At 40.3% G+C, this 16,988-nt stretch overlaps 2 protein-coding genes across 8 annotated transcripts in view; both read right to left on the minus strand.

Moving 5' to 3' along the window:
* Window positions 1-11,470, minus strand: part of LOC106942193 (catenin delta-1-like) — a 28,502-nt gene extending 17,032 nt beyond the window's left edge. For 4 of the 6 annotated variants that reach the window (XM_015025419.1, XM_015025443.1, XM_015025411.1 and 1 more), the window contains exons 1-4: window positions 4,229-6,009; window positions 1,917-1,985; window positions 1,225-1,344; window positions 883-1,139 (exon numbers count right to left, since the gene is read on the minus strand). In XM_015025419.1, the coding sequence (XP_014880905.1) occupies window positions 883-1,139; window positions 1,225-1,344; window positions 1,917-1,985; window positions 4,229-4,438 (656 nt within the window). In that variant the 5' untranslated portion in view covers window positions 4,439-6,009. The other 2 variants (XM_015025427.1, XM_015025451.1) reach the window with 2 other exon arrangements.
* A 1,275-nt stretch (window positions 11,471-12,745) lies between these two features.
* LOC106942289 (zinc finger protein 502-like) overlaps window positions 12,746-16,988 on the minus strand; it is an 8,106-nt gene continuing 3,863 nt past the window's right edge. The window contains exons 2-4 of one of the 2 annotated variants that reach the window (XM_015025538.1): window positions 15,942-16,042; window positions 15,790-15,865; window positions 12,746-15,675 (exon numbers count right to left, since the gene is read on the minus strand). In XM_015025538.1, the coding sequence (XP_014881024.1) occupies window positions 14,888-15,675; window positions 15,790-15,865; window positions 15,942-16,042 (965 nt within the window). In that variant the 3' untranslated portion in view covers window positions 12,746-14,887. The remainder of the gene's footprint in view (window positions 15,676-15,789; window positions 15,866-15,941; window positions 16,043-16,988) is intronic. The other variant, XM_015025545.1, reaches the window with a different exon arrangement.

Below are 16,988 nucleotides of genomic sequence, written 5' to 3' on the forward strand. Positions count from 1 at the left end.
TCCACATAATGTAACCGGTAGTGTATATGATAAAAAATAAATAAATAATAATTATGTGATCGATATCGGTGTATCGGCCATCATGGGTGATCGGTATCGGTATCGACAGGAAAAAACCTGATCGGCACATCTCTAGTGACAAGTTAAAATGTTGGCAGATTATCTCATTTATAGCTAGAACTTTTTATCAATATTAAAAATAATTGACTTAAACAAGCTCCCACTTCTTTCTGAAAAGTTACTTGGAAGTTAGTTTTGTCTTCTTTCAAATGTAGCAAGATATTTTTAGCATAAATCCAGATAAGAAGCTCTCATCTTATCTGTGTGGCAAACATCTGAGGTGTGTGGTAGAAGAGAAAAGCACATTTCAGAGGTCTTAACTTTGTAAAAACACCACAGTGGTTCATGTGAACGGTAAAACAGTTTCACATTTACTTTGGGCACAACAGTTGCATAAAGTGGTTGGCCACATTCGAGCTTCCTGTATGAAGTGTACAGAAAACAGGACATGTAAAGTGTTCTCGGTTCTCAGTCCCGTTTACAAGCTTCTGGCTGGTTATTAACATGTAAAGAAAACAAAAAGGAAGTAACAAGTTCAATAATTCAACCATGGCACTGGTTAAATGCAAGTAGCGTAATGGAACCGACCTAGAATAGAACAAACATAAAAATAAATCAGCAGAGGCACGCAAGCCTTTCATTAGTATCCACCAGTGGTTTTGCATTCATCTTGAAACTTAAACATTTCTGCAGAGGATGCTCTGTTCCAAAAAAAAAAAAAAACAAAAAAACAGTGTAGAGTTCCTGTAACAAATCCGATACATGAAGCAGAAATTGAAGTTCTGCGTCTGTACTTCCTCCGAGTTGCTTGCGTTTCCGTACCTGTAGCGCTCATCCATGTGCGAGCCCCGGCTCAGGCTGGCGTATGCCTCCGACGGCGGAACTGACCGGTAGTCTTCGTAGCCGCCAACCGGAGCATAGTGATAATTTCGGGGTACCGTCGCGGTGGGGTAGTCCCCAACCCCAGAGGGCCTGTAAGGCCTGTCCAGTGTGGCGCTGTAGACCCCCATAGCAGGCGACAACAACCCATCCATGGACGACTGAGAGGGCGGGACCGTGCGCGAGACTGGTTTCTTCATCTGACACAGAGATGGCAAGACACGTTAGTTTAGGAAAACGCTTTAAAAGATACAAAAACCATGGAAGCGTGAAACATCGATGTACCCCGTTATCTGTCCTCCGGGTGGTTCCTTCCTCAGAAAAGACAGAGTGCACTTCCTGGGATTCATCCTCAGGTGTATAGCCGTCATCAAGAGCTCCGTGTGCGGGGTCCACCATTCTGTACTGTAATGGCAACAGCAAACGTTAAACACAAAAACACAAAGAGATCAAATTAGTGCTGGAACAATTAACCAAATTCATTATGATTCACTGATTAGTGAATTAATCGTCAACTGGAATACGCAGACTTGCTAAAAGAACACTGTGATTATGCCAAAACTGTACAAATAATCTACATTTTGTATTTAAGATTAAAAAAATGTTGGTAAATCTGTTCTACACTGAATTCAAGTGGCATAGTTTTAGCTTCACCTGGTTCAATTTCTGTTAAAAATATACTGGGCATCTTTCACCATCCCATTTTTAATTAAAAAGAAAAATTAATACAGTATTTCTTTAGCTGCAGATACATGCTCTGCTACAACATTGCATTTTAGGCAAAAAAAAATATAGTTGGAAAAAAAATAACTGGCTTATTTGCGTCTTTCAATGAATTTGTAATATGAAAAAAAAAAAAAAAAAAGGCTTAAGTGGTTAAATGAAAAATTTGTACACTGACATTTTATCCAATTACCAAAACAATCAGTTACCTTATATCAAGCATAAAATACAAAAAAAAAAAACAACAAACAAACCTGCGTGCCGTTTATGTACGAGTCGGTCAGCTTCAGACGTTCTATGTCTGCATCCCCTAAACGCCCGTTCTAGGATGAAGAAGAAGAACCGTCAACATCATATTAAAACACCACATATACATTAGTCATCAAAAATATATATATATATATATATATTTTTTTTTTTAAGTAATCAGAGTTCCTCTTACTGCTGCTAAAGCCCAGTCAGGGCTGACCAACCTGTCCCTGCATGTTAATGGCTCAATGAATCAGCGCCAGACACACACACACACAGACACACACTACAAAAAGGCGAACACTTTGGAATGCAGACAGACGCTCCTGCACTTCTCTTCCTCCTGCTCTGCTCGCTTACATAACCACCTCTTGCCACACATTCAAACTGTGACCAACATTCATTCTTAAGATAAACTCCCTGAAATACCAGTCATCAGATGAACACAGCATCGCTACACTGCTTTAGATATCTTTTCCAGCCATCACTCATCCGCCGAGTTAATATCAGTTTCTCTATGACAGTGATGGTGAGTCAGACGACGTTCTGACTCAGGTCACATTTATAATGCATCATATCAGATTAGGTGCTGTGTCTAACTAGGAGGAAGGCCTGTTATTTTAAATTAACAGGAAGGGAAGGCAGTGTTTTTATATCCAGCGGGGCGCACTTCCTCTGCAGGTCGTCATTTCTAGTCTACCGACCCCAATGAACTTTGTCCTGGTGGAAAAACTTCGGTTCACCACCATCAACACCGATGTTAAAAAAATGTCACATTTGTATACATACTACAATTTTTTTTCTATTGCTTGGAGCTTAGTCACGCGATTACAAAACAAACACCAGTTGGATTTTATTACCCGCCCAACAAATAATAAAAACACAGCTGAAAACAGCCTCCGAGATAAACAGACGGGCAAATTAAAATTAATACTACCATAAAAATCTGGACTGGAGTCTAAAAAAATAAACTTTTCATATTTGCACATGAATGTTTAAAACCGGCTCCAATGAGCTGGGCAAGAAGCTTTGAAGTGGCAAAGACTTTTATCCACATAAATTAAGATTTTTTTTTTTTATCCAAGAGTAAGAAAAAAATATTTAGTCTACATTTATTTTGTCCCTACCGGAAGAGCCTCTAAGGATTCAGGCAAGATTAAATCTGATGGTGAATAATCCGAAAGAACCCATTTAATCTCTGTAGATAAAAAAAACGCTCTCAATAATAAATTTTTAGCAAAGGTAACATTTGCTTTTCCTGTTTAAGTTTATCAAGACTTTACTAAAAAAAAATAATTAAATAATAATAAGTCAAGCTTCTGATGCATTCAAGGCAGCAGTAGATGCTTGTTTGTTAAAAAATCATGCAGACTTCAATAATTTATACTAAACAGTGTTTCAAGAGTAAAACAGAGAAAAATGCTTCTAAATTATACAATACTGTTTGGAAAAATTGGAACTTTATAAAAAAAAGGATAACGTTAAAAAAAAGCTGCAATAAATAGTAAAAAATATTGCTTTATCACTAGTTTCTTCCTTCAAAACAAAAGAGCAAATTCTGAACATCTATTAAAAAATTCTGACAACTCATATTTGCAAATTTCTTTTGTTGAGGCAATGATTTGAATAGTTTGAGACTATTTGAATAAAGCAGCACAGCCAGCAAAAAGACTGGAGGGAGTTTATTCTACTCTACACTTTAAAATTGTATCAATAATAACAGTAAAAGCCAAACATTAAGAAGGCATTTAAGAAGCCTAAGAAAACAATAAAAACTTACTTTGGTATTACATTAACGGCACATTAAATCCCTTTTGGAGAAAAATGATTAATGCAGAGCTGGAATGACACAATACAGTTTCTAAACTAGTCTGTACTTCTTTGTATGGAAAACCAAGTGACATGCACGACCGTCAGATCCATTTCATCATGCAGAAAGGGAGGAGGAACATTTCTGAAATTCCAGAACAGGCAACAAAAGATGCTCATCAACATTAAAGGGAACATCCGGTGAGTGACAGAGTGCTGAAAGAGTGACGGCCATCTCAAAAACGTCAGAGGAAGTATGAGGGCATGCAGCAATATCTGTAAACAAGGAGGAATTCACTGCAAAACACACAAAAGGCACAATCTGCAGAGTTTTGATGGAGAGGAGGTGGAGCCGAGGAGAGAGAGGGCAAGAATGACTGATGGAGGCTATCGAAGGACTAAAACTAAATTCACTGGATGGTGCAGATGAGGGGGGGGGGAGAAGGATCCATGATGCAGAAGATGGGAGAAATTGGGATGTTTTGGACTCTTCGTCGGGGCGTGTTACCTGTGTGAGAGGGAAGGGGTGACCCAGGGCCGTGGGGCTGGTGGCGGGGAGGCCAACTCTCCTCCTCTCCTCCTCCAGAGCCCGGGTCAGCTGTTCAAACTGCACCTCCTGCTCCCTGACTGACTCCAGCAGAGCCGCTGCGTTCTCACACTGCTCCATACACACTGAACAGCCCCAAGGGGTGAGAGTGGGGGCGTTACATACAGCCATACAGATGCAAACACAGCAGCACACAGGGAGGGGTTTTTAAAAGTAAAACCTGGCACTCCAGAACAACAGGGAGCTACATCTGACTCCACAGGATCTACAGGAGGTTTGGTGCTGAAAACAAGAGAGTTACTCTTTTCTGTCCAGTTTCAGCTGAAAAACCATCTGCAATGACTCAGAATTAGGCATCATCTTAGACATCTGTTGGCATCAAGGTTGCACAAGAGCTGGTCTTGCTTTTACCTCAACTATAAAAGAACATTAGTCACAACCGTGAAGGTATGACATCTGAAACCTGCATAAAAAAAAAAAAATCCCCTAGACTACAGTGGATTATTATGTTATTCCTTTGATAAGGTCGGGTCTGACTTCAAAGTTACTCCCCACTTCTTTACACGACTTTCATCCGACCTGTGGAAGCAAAAATAATGAAACTCCAGGGTTTTACGCTGCAGCAGGAAACGGTTCAGATGTAATGCCAAACCAACGGCAGCAAGTGATATCGAAACCAGACCATTTACAATATTAGATTAAAATAGATCAAACTATAAAAAAATGTTCACACGCGTGCAATAAGATTCTTGAAATAAATGCTATAAAAAAAAAAAATTAAAAAAAACTGTTAATTGAAAAATGTTTCCTTTGTTAAAAGCTCCAGTTTCAATGAGGCCATTTTTGGTAAGCACTGAAGAAAATACATGCAGCTCTCTTATTAATGCAGTTTGGTTTCAAAGCAACCAACTAAAGCCACATGTGTGAAGAAGTTGATGGTAAATTGCTGCATGAGAACAAAACCTGACCAACATGTCATCTAATGTCAGCTTGTTAGTCAAAACGTATAAACGTAAATGTACATTTTTAGACATTCATCTTCAGTGCATCAGAATTAAAATCTTAAAACATTACTGAAAAGTAATTCAGCTGCAGTAGGACTAACTCGGGCTTTTCTGTTTTAAATAGAACCAAATAGATAATCTTTTGCATTTTTCTGCAAACGTCTATAGCAAACGTCTTCATTAAAATACCGCAAGAAAGCGGTATTTTAATGAAGGTTAAAATAAGTCAAGGCATCAAACCGGTGTCAGAGTTGTGTGGGGGAGCGATAAGAGAAAGTCGGATGCTTCAATGTTCCAGTTAATGCACCAAATATAAATAATGCAATATGTTGATTTGTCAGTGTCATGGTTTGCTTCTGCATCCAGATCGATAAACGAGCTTCATGCACAAATGGAGGAGTCACTTTAGGCTTCTGACTGCCTTAAGTTGCCACATTAGCAGTCATGTCAAGACAAGGCTTCCTTTTACGGGAAACTGCACGATGGAAACCGATTATAGGCCGTTACTTTTTGTCATTTCAGCATTGTTAGAGTCATTGCCCTTTTAATTCAAACGCTACTTAAATTGACTTTGATAAAGAAACGACATAAAACTTCAGCAGGAAGTTAAGCGTCAAATCGAAAGGAGAAGTGTTCATTTCTCACTTTGGCTTAAACACAAATACAAACAAGAAGTTCACATTTCTCATTGGAGTTTAAGCAAACAAAGCGTGTAAAAGCTCAGCGAAAATCCCGGATACACACCTTCACCTGTGGGCGTGGTTTGGTAGAAGAGGTGAGAGGTCACGCTGCGCTCAGAGATGGGGCTCTAGTTGGACATGTGGAGAAGGCCTCTTCAACATCCAAGCAAAAAACAAACAGGGAGATGAACTACAGAGAAGGACAGAGAGGTGGAGGGGAAAGAACAGCAGAGACAGTGAGGGAGAAATGTTTTCAGTAAACATCCCCAAGTCTGAAAAACAGCAACATGGCGAGTAAAAGGCGAACACGCGTGTCAACAGAGCTGTGTTTGCAGAGTGAGTGGAAGAGGCAGAGACAGATGCACAGTAGCCCCAGCCTTCAGACACACCCTGTATTTACCCAACATTTGGCCTGCGTACGGCAGCCCGCTGTGGGAAGCTGACCGACCTGCAGGTCGCTCTTAGCCACAGAACATTTCACAGTCAGCAGAAACGAGAAAATGTGTCTCAGATCGAAACGGCCACAGAGAGCTCAGGTTTCCGTCTCAGGTGGAATCGCATTTTAAATGTGAAAAACGCCAACCTGATGCTGCTGTTTTCTCAACTAAGCTGCTCTTTATCCCCCCCCCCGCCCCATCCAAACTTCCGCGTTACGTTGGCTCACAGGGAGACAATGTTATATCAGCGTTAAACAAGTGGACCATGGAAACGGATGCCCTTATCTCCTAATCCACGCTTTGCTGCAGCAGCCATTGCCACACACCTGCCTGACCGGTTGGATGAGAGGGGCAGCGGCTCGATTTGTGTTTTTTTGGCTCGCTGCATCGGGTCAACAAGCACAGACGTATACCTCAGTGTCAAGAGTTTGGCCAACCAACTGGGACCCACATTTACACTTCAAGCAGCAGGTGCTCCTGGGTCTGACAGGTAAAGCACCAACAAGTGCAAACGGAGAGACAAGCGAGGCATAATGAGAGCGAGAGATGGCGAAGAGTGACTCACAGTTTCACCTCTATCAGATTGTGCAAGTCCCATCAGACTTTGTGATGCCCGTGTAGAGATCCTAGTGGTTTCACCAGGAAGACTCCATGTGCTCCTGGGCATTTTTTAAAAATACAGTGATGTGACACGCTATTCCCAGCACGGGGTGTGGCAACCAGGGCGATTTAAAAACGAGAAGAAAGGAGGGCGGTCTAATGAGAAAAGGAGTGGCTTGGGTGAAATTTCCCAAGGAAAGAAAATCTGCAACAACCACTGGGAGCTGGATTTACATGCGGGATAGGAGCGACTGACAGAGACATGACGTCACAAACCCAACACTCGGAGTCATAGCCTCCTACCTGAACTAATAAACTGCTGCGCTGCTTCACACATGACCATATTTGGTAAGAGTCGGGAAAGGGCAGATTTTATCCACAACAGATAGGGCTTGTTGCTGTTCTACACTGCCCTAAGTAGACTCTCAGGTAGGAAAACAAAGGCAATGCAGGAGCAAACATGAGGATAAAAGAGCAGCGGAGATAATTGAGATAAGGTTGGGCTTGTTGAATAAAGGATAATGGCTAATCTTGCATTCCTGCCATTGTCTTGGGCCAATTCAACTTCACAGCCCACCCTCGTCTGCACTGAAAAGCAGTGTAACAGCGAGGGACAGTGGCTAATCATCATTCGGCTATCTCTGTTTACTGTGGTTGCATTTCAAGGCGACTTATTCGGTCGCTGTGACACAAGGAAAGAAAAAACTAAATATCTTCTCGGCCACCCTTTCAACCATCCAGAAGCTCTCACTTCATACGCAAAGAAAAAGCAGCGTCCAGAGGATGAATAATACACCATGATTGTTATTTCTTAGGAAGCCTGGAGGGGGGAGTGTGATTTTGTAAGAGCGAGGAGTGTATGAGTGACTGGAGTTTAACCGCAGGCAGGAGGGAATTTGCAGCTGTCAGTCTGGGAGGCTGGTGGGAACAATGTGAAGTTTGTGCAACTGACAGAAAAGACAGCAATGTGAAAAGAGCCAGGGAGGAAAGATAACATCAGCGCACACATCTGAGCGGGCCTGTGTGTGTGTGTCCATGCGAGAACGGGGTTAAATTTGGTTCCTCTGTGGACTCGAACGGCTTCTGTCCACTCCCCACGCCTCTCGCAGCTGTTGGTTTTGGCCTTGAAAGTTAGAAGCGTGTTTCGCCAAACAATGAAAACAATCAATGTTGTCCCATAGCCGCTCCCTCCCCTTCCCTCTCGCGCCAGCTTCCTGAGAAACAGGATGTTATGGATTCGACATCGGAGATGGATCTTCAGCTCCCCGAAAAACAAATTCCACGACAGAGCCGCCACCTACAGGACCCTCGCCGATGGCCGCCGTTTTGGATCATGCTGCACCATTTGCCCCATGACTACATTACACAAACGTAACCCACTTCCTATTTTTGCTAAAACAGTTCCCCCTCATTTTCACTTCCGCCTCTATGACCTTTATAAGACAAAAACAATGATTACACCAAAACCTGATTTGCATTCATTCTGTCCAAATAAAGTTTTCCAGCATACCCGCTAATTAATTAATTTATTCTTGGACTCCTTTACTCCTTACGTATAAAGAGACAATAAGTCTTAGATGTCTTACTTAGTCTAATGTTGGATCTGTGAATAGAAAAACCTCTGTTCAGTTACATTTCACAATGTAATTTTTATTACGTACCCTTTTACTCTCTACAAAGTGTTTCTACAAGTAACTTTAGCAAGTTAATTTAAGGCTGTAAGCCCCAAATGCATTCCAAAAACATAATAAGCTTAATAATTCAGACATAAGCAAAACTCAATTTTGTATATTTTATTAGACATCAAAATTTCTGATGTTTTTCCAACTATGGCATTCACATTAAACCAACTTCTGTGCTTACAGCACACAGACAACCTGATCATATCAACTTCTAAAGGTCATAAACTAGAAATGAATAATCATTTATGATTGCCTAAACATGATGAAGTTCATAAAAGTAAGAATATTAATTGCAAGAAACCTTGGTCATTTTGTACCAGAAAAAGTTACTTCAGTTTATATCCATACTAACACTGGATGAATCCAACAGCATAATTTTTAATACAACAAGTCACATGTCCCCAAAAGTCCTGACAGTGCGTTCCAAACTTTGACGGGAACAAGAGGGCACAGAGGAAGGGGTCACGCTCGCTCGTTCAAAGCATGACAGAAGCAAAAGTTCAAAACGACAAGCACGTTGCCTCTGAGGTCAACAACATCTGATTGAACCCTGACACACCACGAGCCAGATATCCCCATCTGATTCTGCAGCCATCAGTCAGCATGACTCACTTAACCCTGTCAGAAGACATCTGTGATGATCATGCGCATGCGTAACCATCAATGAGTGCTTTGTCGACTTAATCAAACTCGAGTTATTGAAAGGAGCGCTCACACCTGCCGAAACAAGAGAGCCGCTCGCAGAAACGCACATCTGGTCGAGCGGTTTCAGCCGAACCGACGCCGCGGTTTGACGTCGAAGTCAGTGTGATGCTCAAGCCGAGCGAGACTTGTAATGGGATTGAAGCTTTACCCCACTAATCCACTTACCTCCTCACACATGCACATGTGAAGTTAACATGTACGCACATGTGCAGACGCCCTCCGGTATGGCTCTCTATGGATTAACCCGGAGTCGTTAAGAGAGCAGACACAATCACAGGCTACGTCCAGAGCATGTGTCAGCAATCAAACGGCGGCTTGGAGACAAGTCGCCAGGAGAGCCCGGCGTGTGGTGTTATTAGTGGCGGCACCAGAAGATCAACAACAAACCTGAGCCTGTTACACCTATAGTTCAAACGCCTACTATATAAACATCTACCAGGACAGACCTAAAGCTTAAATGGAAGTCTTTAATACCACAATCCAGTATACGTCTGCATGAAACCGGTGTTTACAAAGAGCAAAAAGGCTAGCTTACATATTCACACTCATGCCGACGGTTATCCACACCCATGCTTTTTTTTTTTCTTCTTCTTCCAGTAACAAAACAAGTTCACACAAGACCCACCCAACAGGTTCACTGATAATCTCAGGTTGTGTGACCGACCACCACCCACACAGAAGAATGGATTTCGCAAAGGCATTTCTTAACGTATACACAATCGTGCCTTAAATATTTACAGTCAGGTTTAGTCATCAACAAAAGGAGTAGCGGTGATGAAATATTAAAATAAGACACTATTGAGACTTTTCTATAGAAGCAATCAAATTGTCTTGATACAGTGGTCCGTCATTATTGAAAAATGCTCATTTGTTTTGTCATAAAATCAATCAAGAAGAAAAAGCTCTTAACAATGAAAACTGATTAAAGCTCATAATTTTGCTTCATATTAATGTCTGTTTTATTCTGTGTGACTCTAGCAAAACATTTTATCAGTTTTTAAGACCGCTGAACCAATGATAGGGCAATTTGGCAACACATGAGAGGCAGACTAGAATGACTCAATCAGTTCATTTCTGTGGGGAAAGTAGCCAGTCTACTCAAGTGTTTACTAGTGCAACTTGATCAAGTCAATTCTTTTACTTTTTACGATGTCATCAACGAACACACAACTCAAATATGTTTTCCCCATTTACTTTGTATTCAGTAAAGTCCTCCAAGAAAACTCGGTAGCACACTGCCCAGCTGTGTTTCCATTGTCGGTGTACATTCGTCAGCAGTCAGTTTCATCTTTTTTTTTTATTTCTCTCAAACGTGAAAATGATCAGCTGCGGCGTAAATAGGCCAGAAATGTGGAGCCAAAGTGAGAACCATCTCAAGTTAGGAGCAGCTAGCATTCCAATGATTTAGAAATCACAGATTATTTGGCAATATGGGTCAGCAGCAATGAAGAGGACGTCATCAAACAGGAAAATTACATTTTAAAAAAGACTAATTGTTTAGGAGTTGTACGTTTTACTCACGCTGGGTGCTTTGTAAACGCCACCGCCCCGCTAAATGAGATAAAAATCAGCTCTGTTGAGTTGAATGCTCGCTCAGCAGCAAAATGACCTGGATTGGCTGTCTTGCAACGTTAGCATCACAATAACCCACATAGCCCTCCGAGAGGGGAGCTAACGTTAGCATAGCAAACGCATTATCCGCTAAATAATTTAAATGTAGCGGCCAGGCGGCGTTTACAGATAACCTATCCTGGCATTTACAGTCATACTCGTTGGTATTATATGGTCTTTTGACTCGCAGACTTCACTGAGGGATTAATCAGTTTGAACTTTTAGATTAGCATCGTTAGCTAACGTTAGCCACCGAGAGTCGTGCTCATCTGTCGAAAAAGCGACCACTCCTTGCCAACGCTGCAGTGCCCTCAAAATGTGCGAGTAACGGGAGGGGGGCACGAAAAGCGCAAATCACAACCAAACATCTGGGAATAATTATGGATTCACTCACCTGCTGAGGGAATACCAGCCCCGACCCCTTCCAGACTACTCCGTTTTTAGTGTTTTCTGCTCTCTCTCCCTCTCTCTCCCCCTCCTTCCCTGTCCTGTGGGTCAGCCTTGTGGAAAACCAAGCGACATCAGAGTTTTCTACCAAACGGAGGGCGGGATTTAAAAGGCTTTTTACGGTAAACACGTCGCACTCAGAATGTGTCGTACAGGTGTGTATAGTCACTGCGAACAGTTTACCAAGCTACGATTAAACTCTCTTGATCAAACACACATCTCCTTGTGTGACCAGGTTGGTTATTGCAACTGTGAAAAAGGGGATTTAAATTCCGTTTGCAGTGCCGCCTCCAGTCTCCTCCCATGTATTTCCGCCTCTGAACACACACTGATGTCATTTCATTGATTGCCCAAGAACAATGGTCACGAAAGGGGAAGCTTGGATGCACTCCATGGGGGAAGTAGCAGCATTCCACATCGACGCGAGAAAATGGTTGGCACATAAAAACAACGCGACAAGTGACTGTTCGCTTCTGTGTATGACTCACTGAGCATTTCTTGATGACTATATTAGGCATTTCCTGATTCTGCTTGTTTTACTTTTTAAAAATAATTATAATTTTTAAAGTTCATACATTTTGTTTTTGCTTTATGAACATAAATCTGAAAAGTCTGGCAATATATTTGTATTAAATCCCATTTACTCTGATATCCCTTAATAAAAAGTGAAACAACACGCCTTTACAAGAAACCTAATTCTCCTGGTATGAAGGTTCGCCTTCCAGGAGGGTGACACTAAACATACAACCTGAGCTTCAATGGCATGGCTGAAATCTAAGAATATTCAAATTGAATATTAATAATAAATCCAATAAAACATCTGAGGCAAGATTTAAAAAATAATATTTGCATTCAGACTGAGTTCAAATTATTTTTGCGCAGAGGAATAGGATGAAATATCAATCTCTAGCTATGCAATGCTGTTAATCATATCCAGACTTAGAGCTGTAATTGCACTGAAAAGTGGTTCTAAAAGGCACCGACTCAGGATGTGTGCATCAAATACACACTACACTTTTACATTTTTTTATTAGTAAAAGAAAAAATCTAAACAATGTTCCATTAGAAAAAACAAAGAAACTGCAAAATAGTTAAATTCTGTAAAACCAAAATTATATGAATAAATAAAATACATTCATGAAGTAATCCAAAAGTCTTTCCAGTCATGATTCACACTAAGAAAGGCTGAGTGGAAAGAGGAACAATGCAAGGAATTTCCCCACAGTTTCCTTGAGACCCCCCTTAAACACTCATCAGAATTAGAAATATTAGACACACAAGAAGTATTTACAATAGTGCTGCCCTCTGGCCATGCAGTATGGAAAATTGTTTATTTATGACAGAATATCTGACACTAAATAGCAAATAACACAAAAAACAAGTCATAAACTATCTGTTAAGTATAAAAACTTGGAAATCGAGCAATAAAGTTGGTGGAAGTTTGTTTATAAATGAAAATTGCACACAATCACAAAAACAAGGAAATGCTGCCTTCCTTTGTCTATTTTTTACAATTCATTGTGCTGTGTATGAAAACTCAGACGATTATTTCAAAATGCATAGTATGTGTTAAAGGATCTTTAAATGCAGCTCCCCTAATGCTCCCAGAGAGGAACAGTCATTCTTTTCTAAACTTTAAAATTGCTCTTAAATAAATTCTGAAAAGAAAAAACAAGCAGGTCTCAATGCTATGTTAAAATGTTCTACAAAGTTCATTTGACTGATAATAAAATACAAGAAAGTAAATCAAGATCTTATTTTTAACGTAAGTGTTCATTTAAAATATTTTTTGGAATCTAAAACTTAAACAGAATAATGCTCCCCAAATCTTAAAAAAGGCAAGTTAACACATATTTCTGGCATTGTAGCTCTTTTAGTTTTTACATATATCAACAATAAAATTTGCCCAGGCAAAGTGTTTTCAATAATTTAGAATAAGCTTTATGTTCTGACCTGAAATATGTTTTTTTGGCAACTAAAAAAAAAAAAAAAAAAAGTTTTTAAATTGAATCATTTATCAAACAATACTTGAAAATTATAAAGTTTAAACTAATTAATTTTGTCAATGTTCTGAACTAAATTCAAATGAGAATCAATGAACAAGAAATGCTTCAAATTACTGAAACAATGACGTGAAGAAAAATTCAAAACAAAAAACTAAAAAAAAATTTATGCAAGATTTAAAAAAAAATGCTTTCAATCAACAAAATTCATAACAATAACTAAGTAGTACTTTAAAATAGCTGGGAATAAAGCACATCTAGATACACTGCTAATGTGAATACAGTCATGATCAAAAGTTTTGGCAGTGACACACGGGTGTTTCTGTTTTTATGGCAAAAGGTCAGTTTAGTTATCAAACTTTGTCATCTCAATGAACTTTATTGGCTTAAAAATAACCAAAATAACAGCGTTGCATATTTTTAGCAATAGCTAAAAATGCCAGTTAATTTTAATAACACCGTAAAGGAGAACAAATAAAATAATTGTATCAATCAAATTAGTTAATTAACTGCATTATAAAAGAAGTAAATGTTATGGAGGCCTTTATCGATTTGAATTAACAGTAGTTCCTTCCAAAAGAAAGAAAAAAACATGCAGCAACTGGTGACATATTGGGCTCATACAGAAGGAAATCTGCAGCCACTGTTGCAGGGGACATAAACATTTAAGGGTCTTCAAGAGGTTTTGTTGTAGAGAAAATGGTTTTATGGTGTCTAGGAGTGTCGAGCAAGCGCCAGAAAGAATGAGCAATGGCAATACCAACAGTGCAGAGCTAGCTCGACACTGGCCTAAAAGAGGAAGGTGGATTTAAGAAAAGCCGAGATTCACCCGAGCACAGAGAACCACCAACCCACCAGAATGCTGAGGCAGCAGGCCCCGTATTTGTGCCACTTTTATTAATGTCTTACGTGATACGTTACAACCTATAAAAGATACCCTTTTGTATTTGTACTGTATTTAATTGCTAAATTAGTGTCAGCATGACTCTGAAGTAACCGAATCATTGAATTTTAAACATCATTGCTCACGCAACGTCTTGCCAGGACATTCACAGCAGCTTTCCTTAGGCTGAATCAAGTTAAAACATTAAAATTAATATCCTGCTTTTACGGTTCTCCAATTAATTACGTAACTTCAACCAACTGTATGGTTAGTTTGGTATTTAACACCGGAGCTTTGCATATGCAACATAAGAACAAAATGTAAAGTTAAATGTCTTATTAGGAATGCTCTGAAATACTTGGACCATATTTCTGGTTTTGTTTTCATTTCAGGGATTAAGTCAGGAGTTCTTCTGCTGCTCACACTGCAAGCCAGGAAATGTCAAACTCTGACTCAACAAACACTACTGTGCGGCTGCGGTTTGTTTTCTTATGATAAACAAAACATTAAATTCCTGGAAGTCATAAAAAAAAAAAAAAAAATCTGGATCCTGACCACTTAATTGAGATCACAGCCCTAGGGTGGAATTGTGCGTGATCATGTGTCTGCGCAGGTTGCTCGGGTTGTTAAAGCTGGCGGTGCACTGGCTGCACGAGAACGGCTTCTCTCCAGAATGCGTCCTCAGGTGGATCTTGAGGCTGCCGTTCTGCGTGAAGCGCTTCCCGCACTGCGTGCAGGCGTACGGCTTCTCGCCCGTGTGAATCCGCATGTGGATGGCCAGCGTGGTCTTGTTCGCGAAAGTCTTGCTGCACAAGGAACAAGGCATGGGCGACTCGCCGGTGTGGCCGGCGCGGTGCACGATAAGTTCCTCGCGGCTGTGGAAGCGCTCGCCGCAGAAGCCGCAGTCCAGGGATTTGCTGATCGGGTTGGGGAGGACGTTGTGCTGTTGCGAGAAGTGGATGGGCTGTCCATTTGCGTCCACTGTGGGGGAATTTAATGCTTGGCTCCCTGCTGCTGAAGCTCTCCGCGTGGGAGGATCCCTTTCGTGTTGGATGTTTCTCACCACTTCAGTACAGTTTTCCTGCACCGCTCCAACCGGTGCACGGCCATTCGCACCACTCGAGAAATTAAGAATCGTCTCTGGAGGGATGCTGTGGTCAGACAGGACGCTCAAAGCCTGAAGTTCAGAGGCAGAGAAGAGGATGTCGCCGTCCTCCTGCAGAGGGGCCTCTCCCACGCTGTGAACATTCACGATCCTCAGCTGCTTGTTATTATCGATCAAGCAGGATGAGCCGGATGAGTCTAAGCTCTGATTCCCTGCACCCTGCATGCAATCCTCTCCAAAGTTATTTTGACCTAAAAAATAAAAATAAAAAAGGAACACCAACATTTATTTATTACACATTTATCGTTATCTTGCCTACAAAACAGAAACCGCACCGGTGAAGCCGACCGGTGAAGCCGACTCACCAATGTCGGGCGCAGATCCTACAACATCATCCTCATCTTTGATCAGAATGACCTCTGGACTGTCCACATCTGCACACTGGCAAACAATCAGGCAGAAACCTGAGCAAATTAACACGTCAAACAGACTCACAACAACATAAAACTATATTTACCTGCACTTGGACAGCGGAGGAGGACAACTTGGTTTGGGGGACAGAGGTGGAAGCAGTTTCAAGAACGGTTTTATCACCCTGTGCTGGCTTCATAAACACTGCAGAGAAAGGAGAAAGTTTATGGTCAAAAACCGAGTGGGAGGATCCACTCCTTCCACACTAATGTTCATCTGTCTTTATACCAACTGGTATAAAGACAGATGAACATTAGTGTTCAGAACTGTGAGAAAAAACACCGCAAAGATTAATGAGGCAAAGTCTTCTTTCCATCAAGAAGGCTCTTCAAATGTACTTTGTTGTGACACACAACACCAATGCAGAATGACCCTGGTACAAAGTCAACCTCTGGTGGTCAGTTCAGGTTAAAGCAATACTAAAGGCCTATACAACATAAAATGTGAATAAAACAGGGAAATTATGTTGATATCTTCCTTCTGGTTCTGACAATAAACTGACACAAAGAATAAGTATTTTCTTTCTTCAAACACTATAACTCCAGAACAATAAAATATCTAATGCATAATATAAATAGGCAACATTGCATTTTAGGTCTTTATTAGCATATGTTGAACATACATTCTTATTGATATAAATATAAATAGGCAACATTGCATTTTAGGTCTGTATTAGCATGTTGAACATACATTCTTATTGCAATGTCACTGTTCTTTGTAGCAACAGCTATATTATTCTACTCAATAAATAACAGCTATGTATCATGTATTCAGACTCTCAAGGCTAGTGATATATTTCCTAGATAACTGTTTTTAAATGTCATGTTAAAAATGGCTCAAACAAAGATAAATATTTGAACACTTAAAGTTGTAGCACCTTTTATGGATTGTTATTTTGTAGTTTCTTTGTTTATTTTTTCACTTATCTGAATAGGTTTCTTTGTAATTGTAGGTTCACATGTTAATTTTTGATTGTGTTAAAGTTTTCTTTTGCTGTAATTGTATTTGCATTATTATTAAATGTCGACTTCGAAAAGCCTAACCAAGGACAGGGCTTGCAAATTAAAAAAAAAAAAAAAAAAAAAAATTAAAA

Source organism: Poecilia latipinna, unplaced genomic scaffold (assembly GCF_001443285.1).
Source record: "Poecilia latipinna isolate Pla-1442-1.1 unplaced genomic scaffold, P_latipinna-1.0 Scaffold95, whole genome shotgun sequence".
NCBI classification, from domain to species: domain Eukaryota; kingdom Metazoa; phylum Chordata; class Actinopteri; order Cyprinodontiformes; family Poeciliidae; genus Poecilia; species Poecilia latipinna.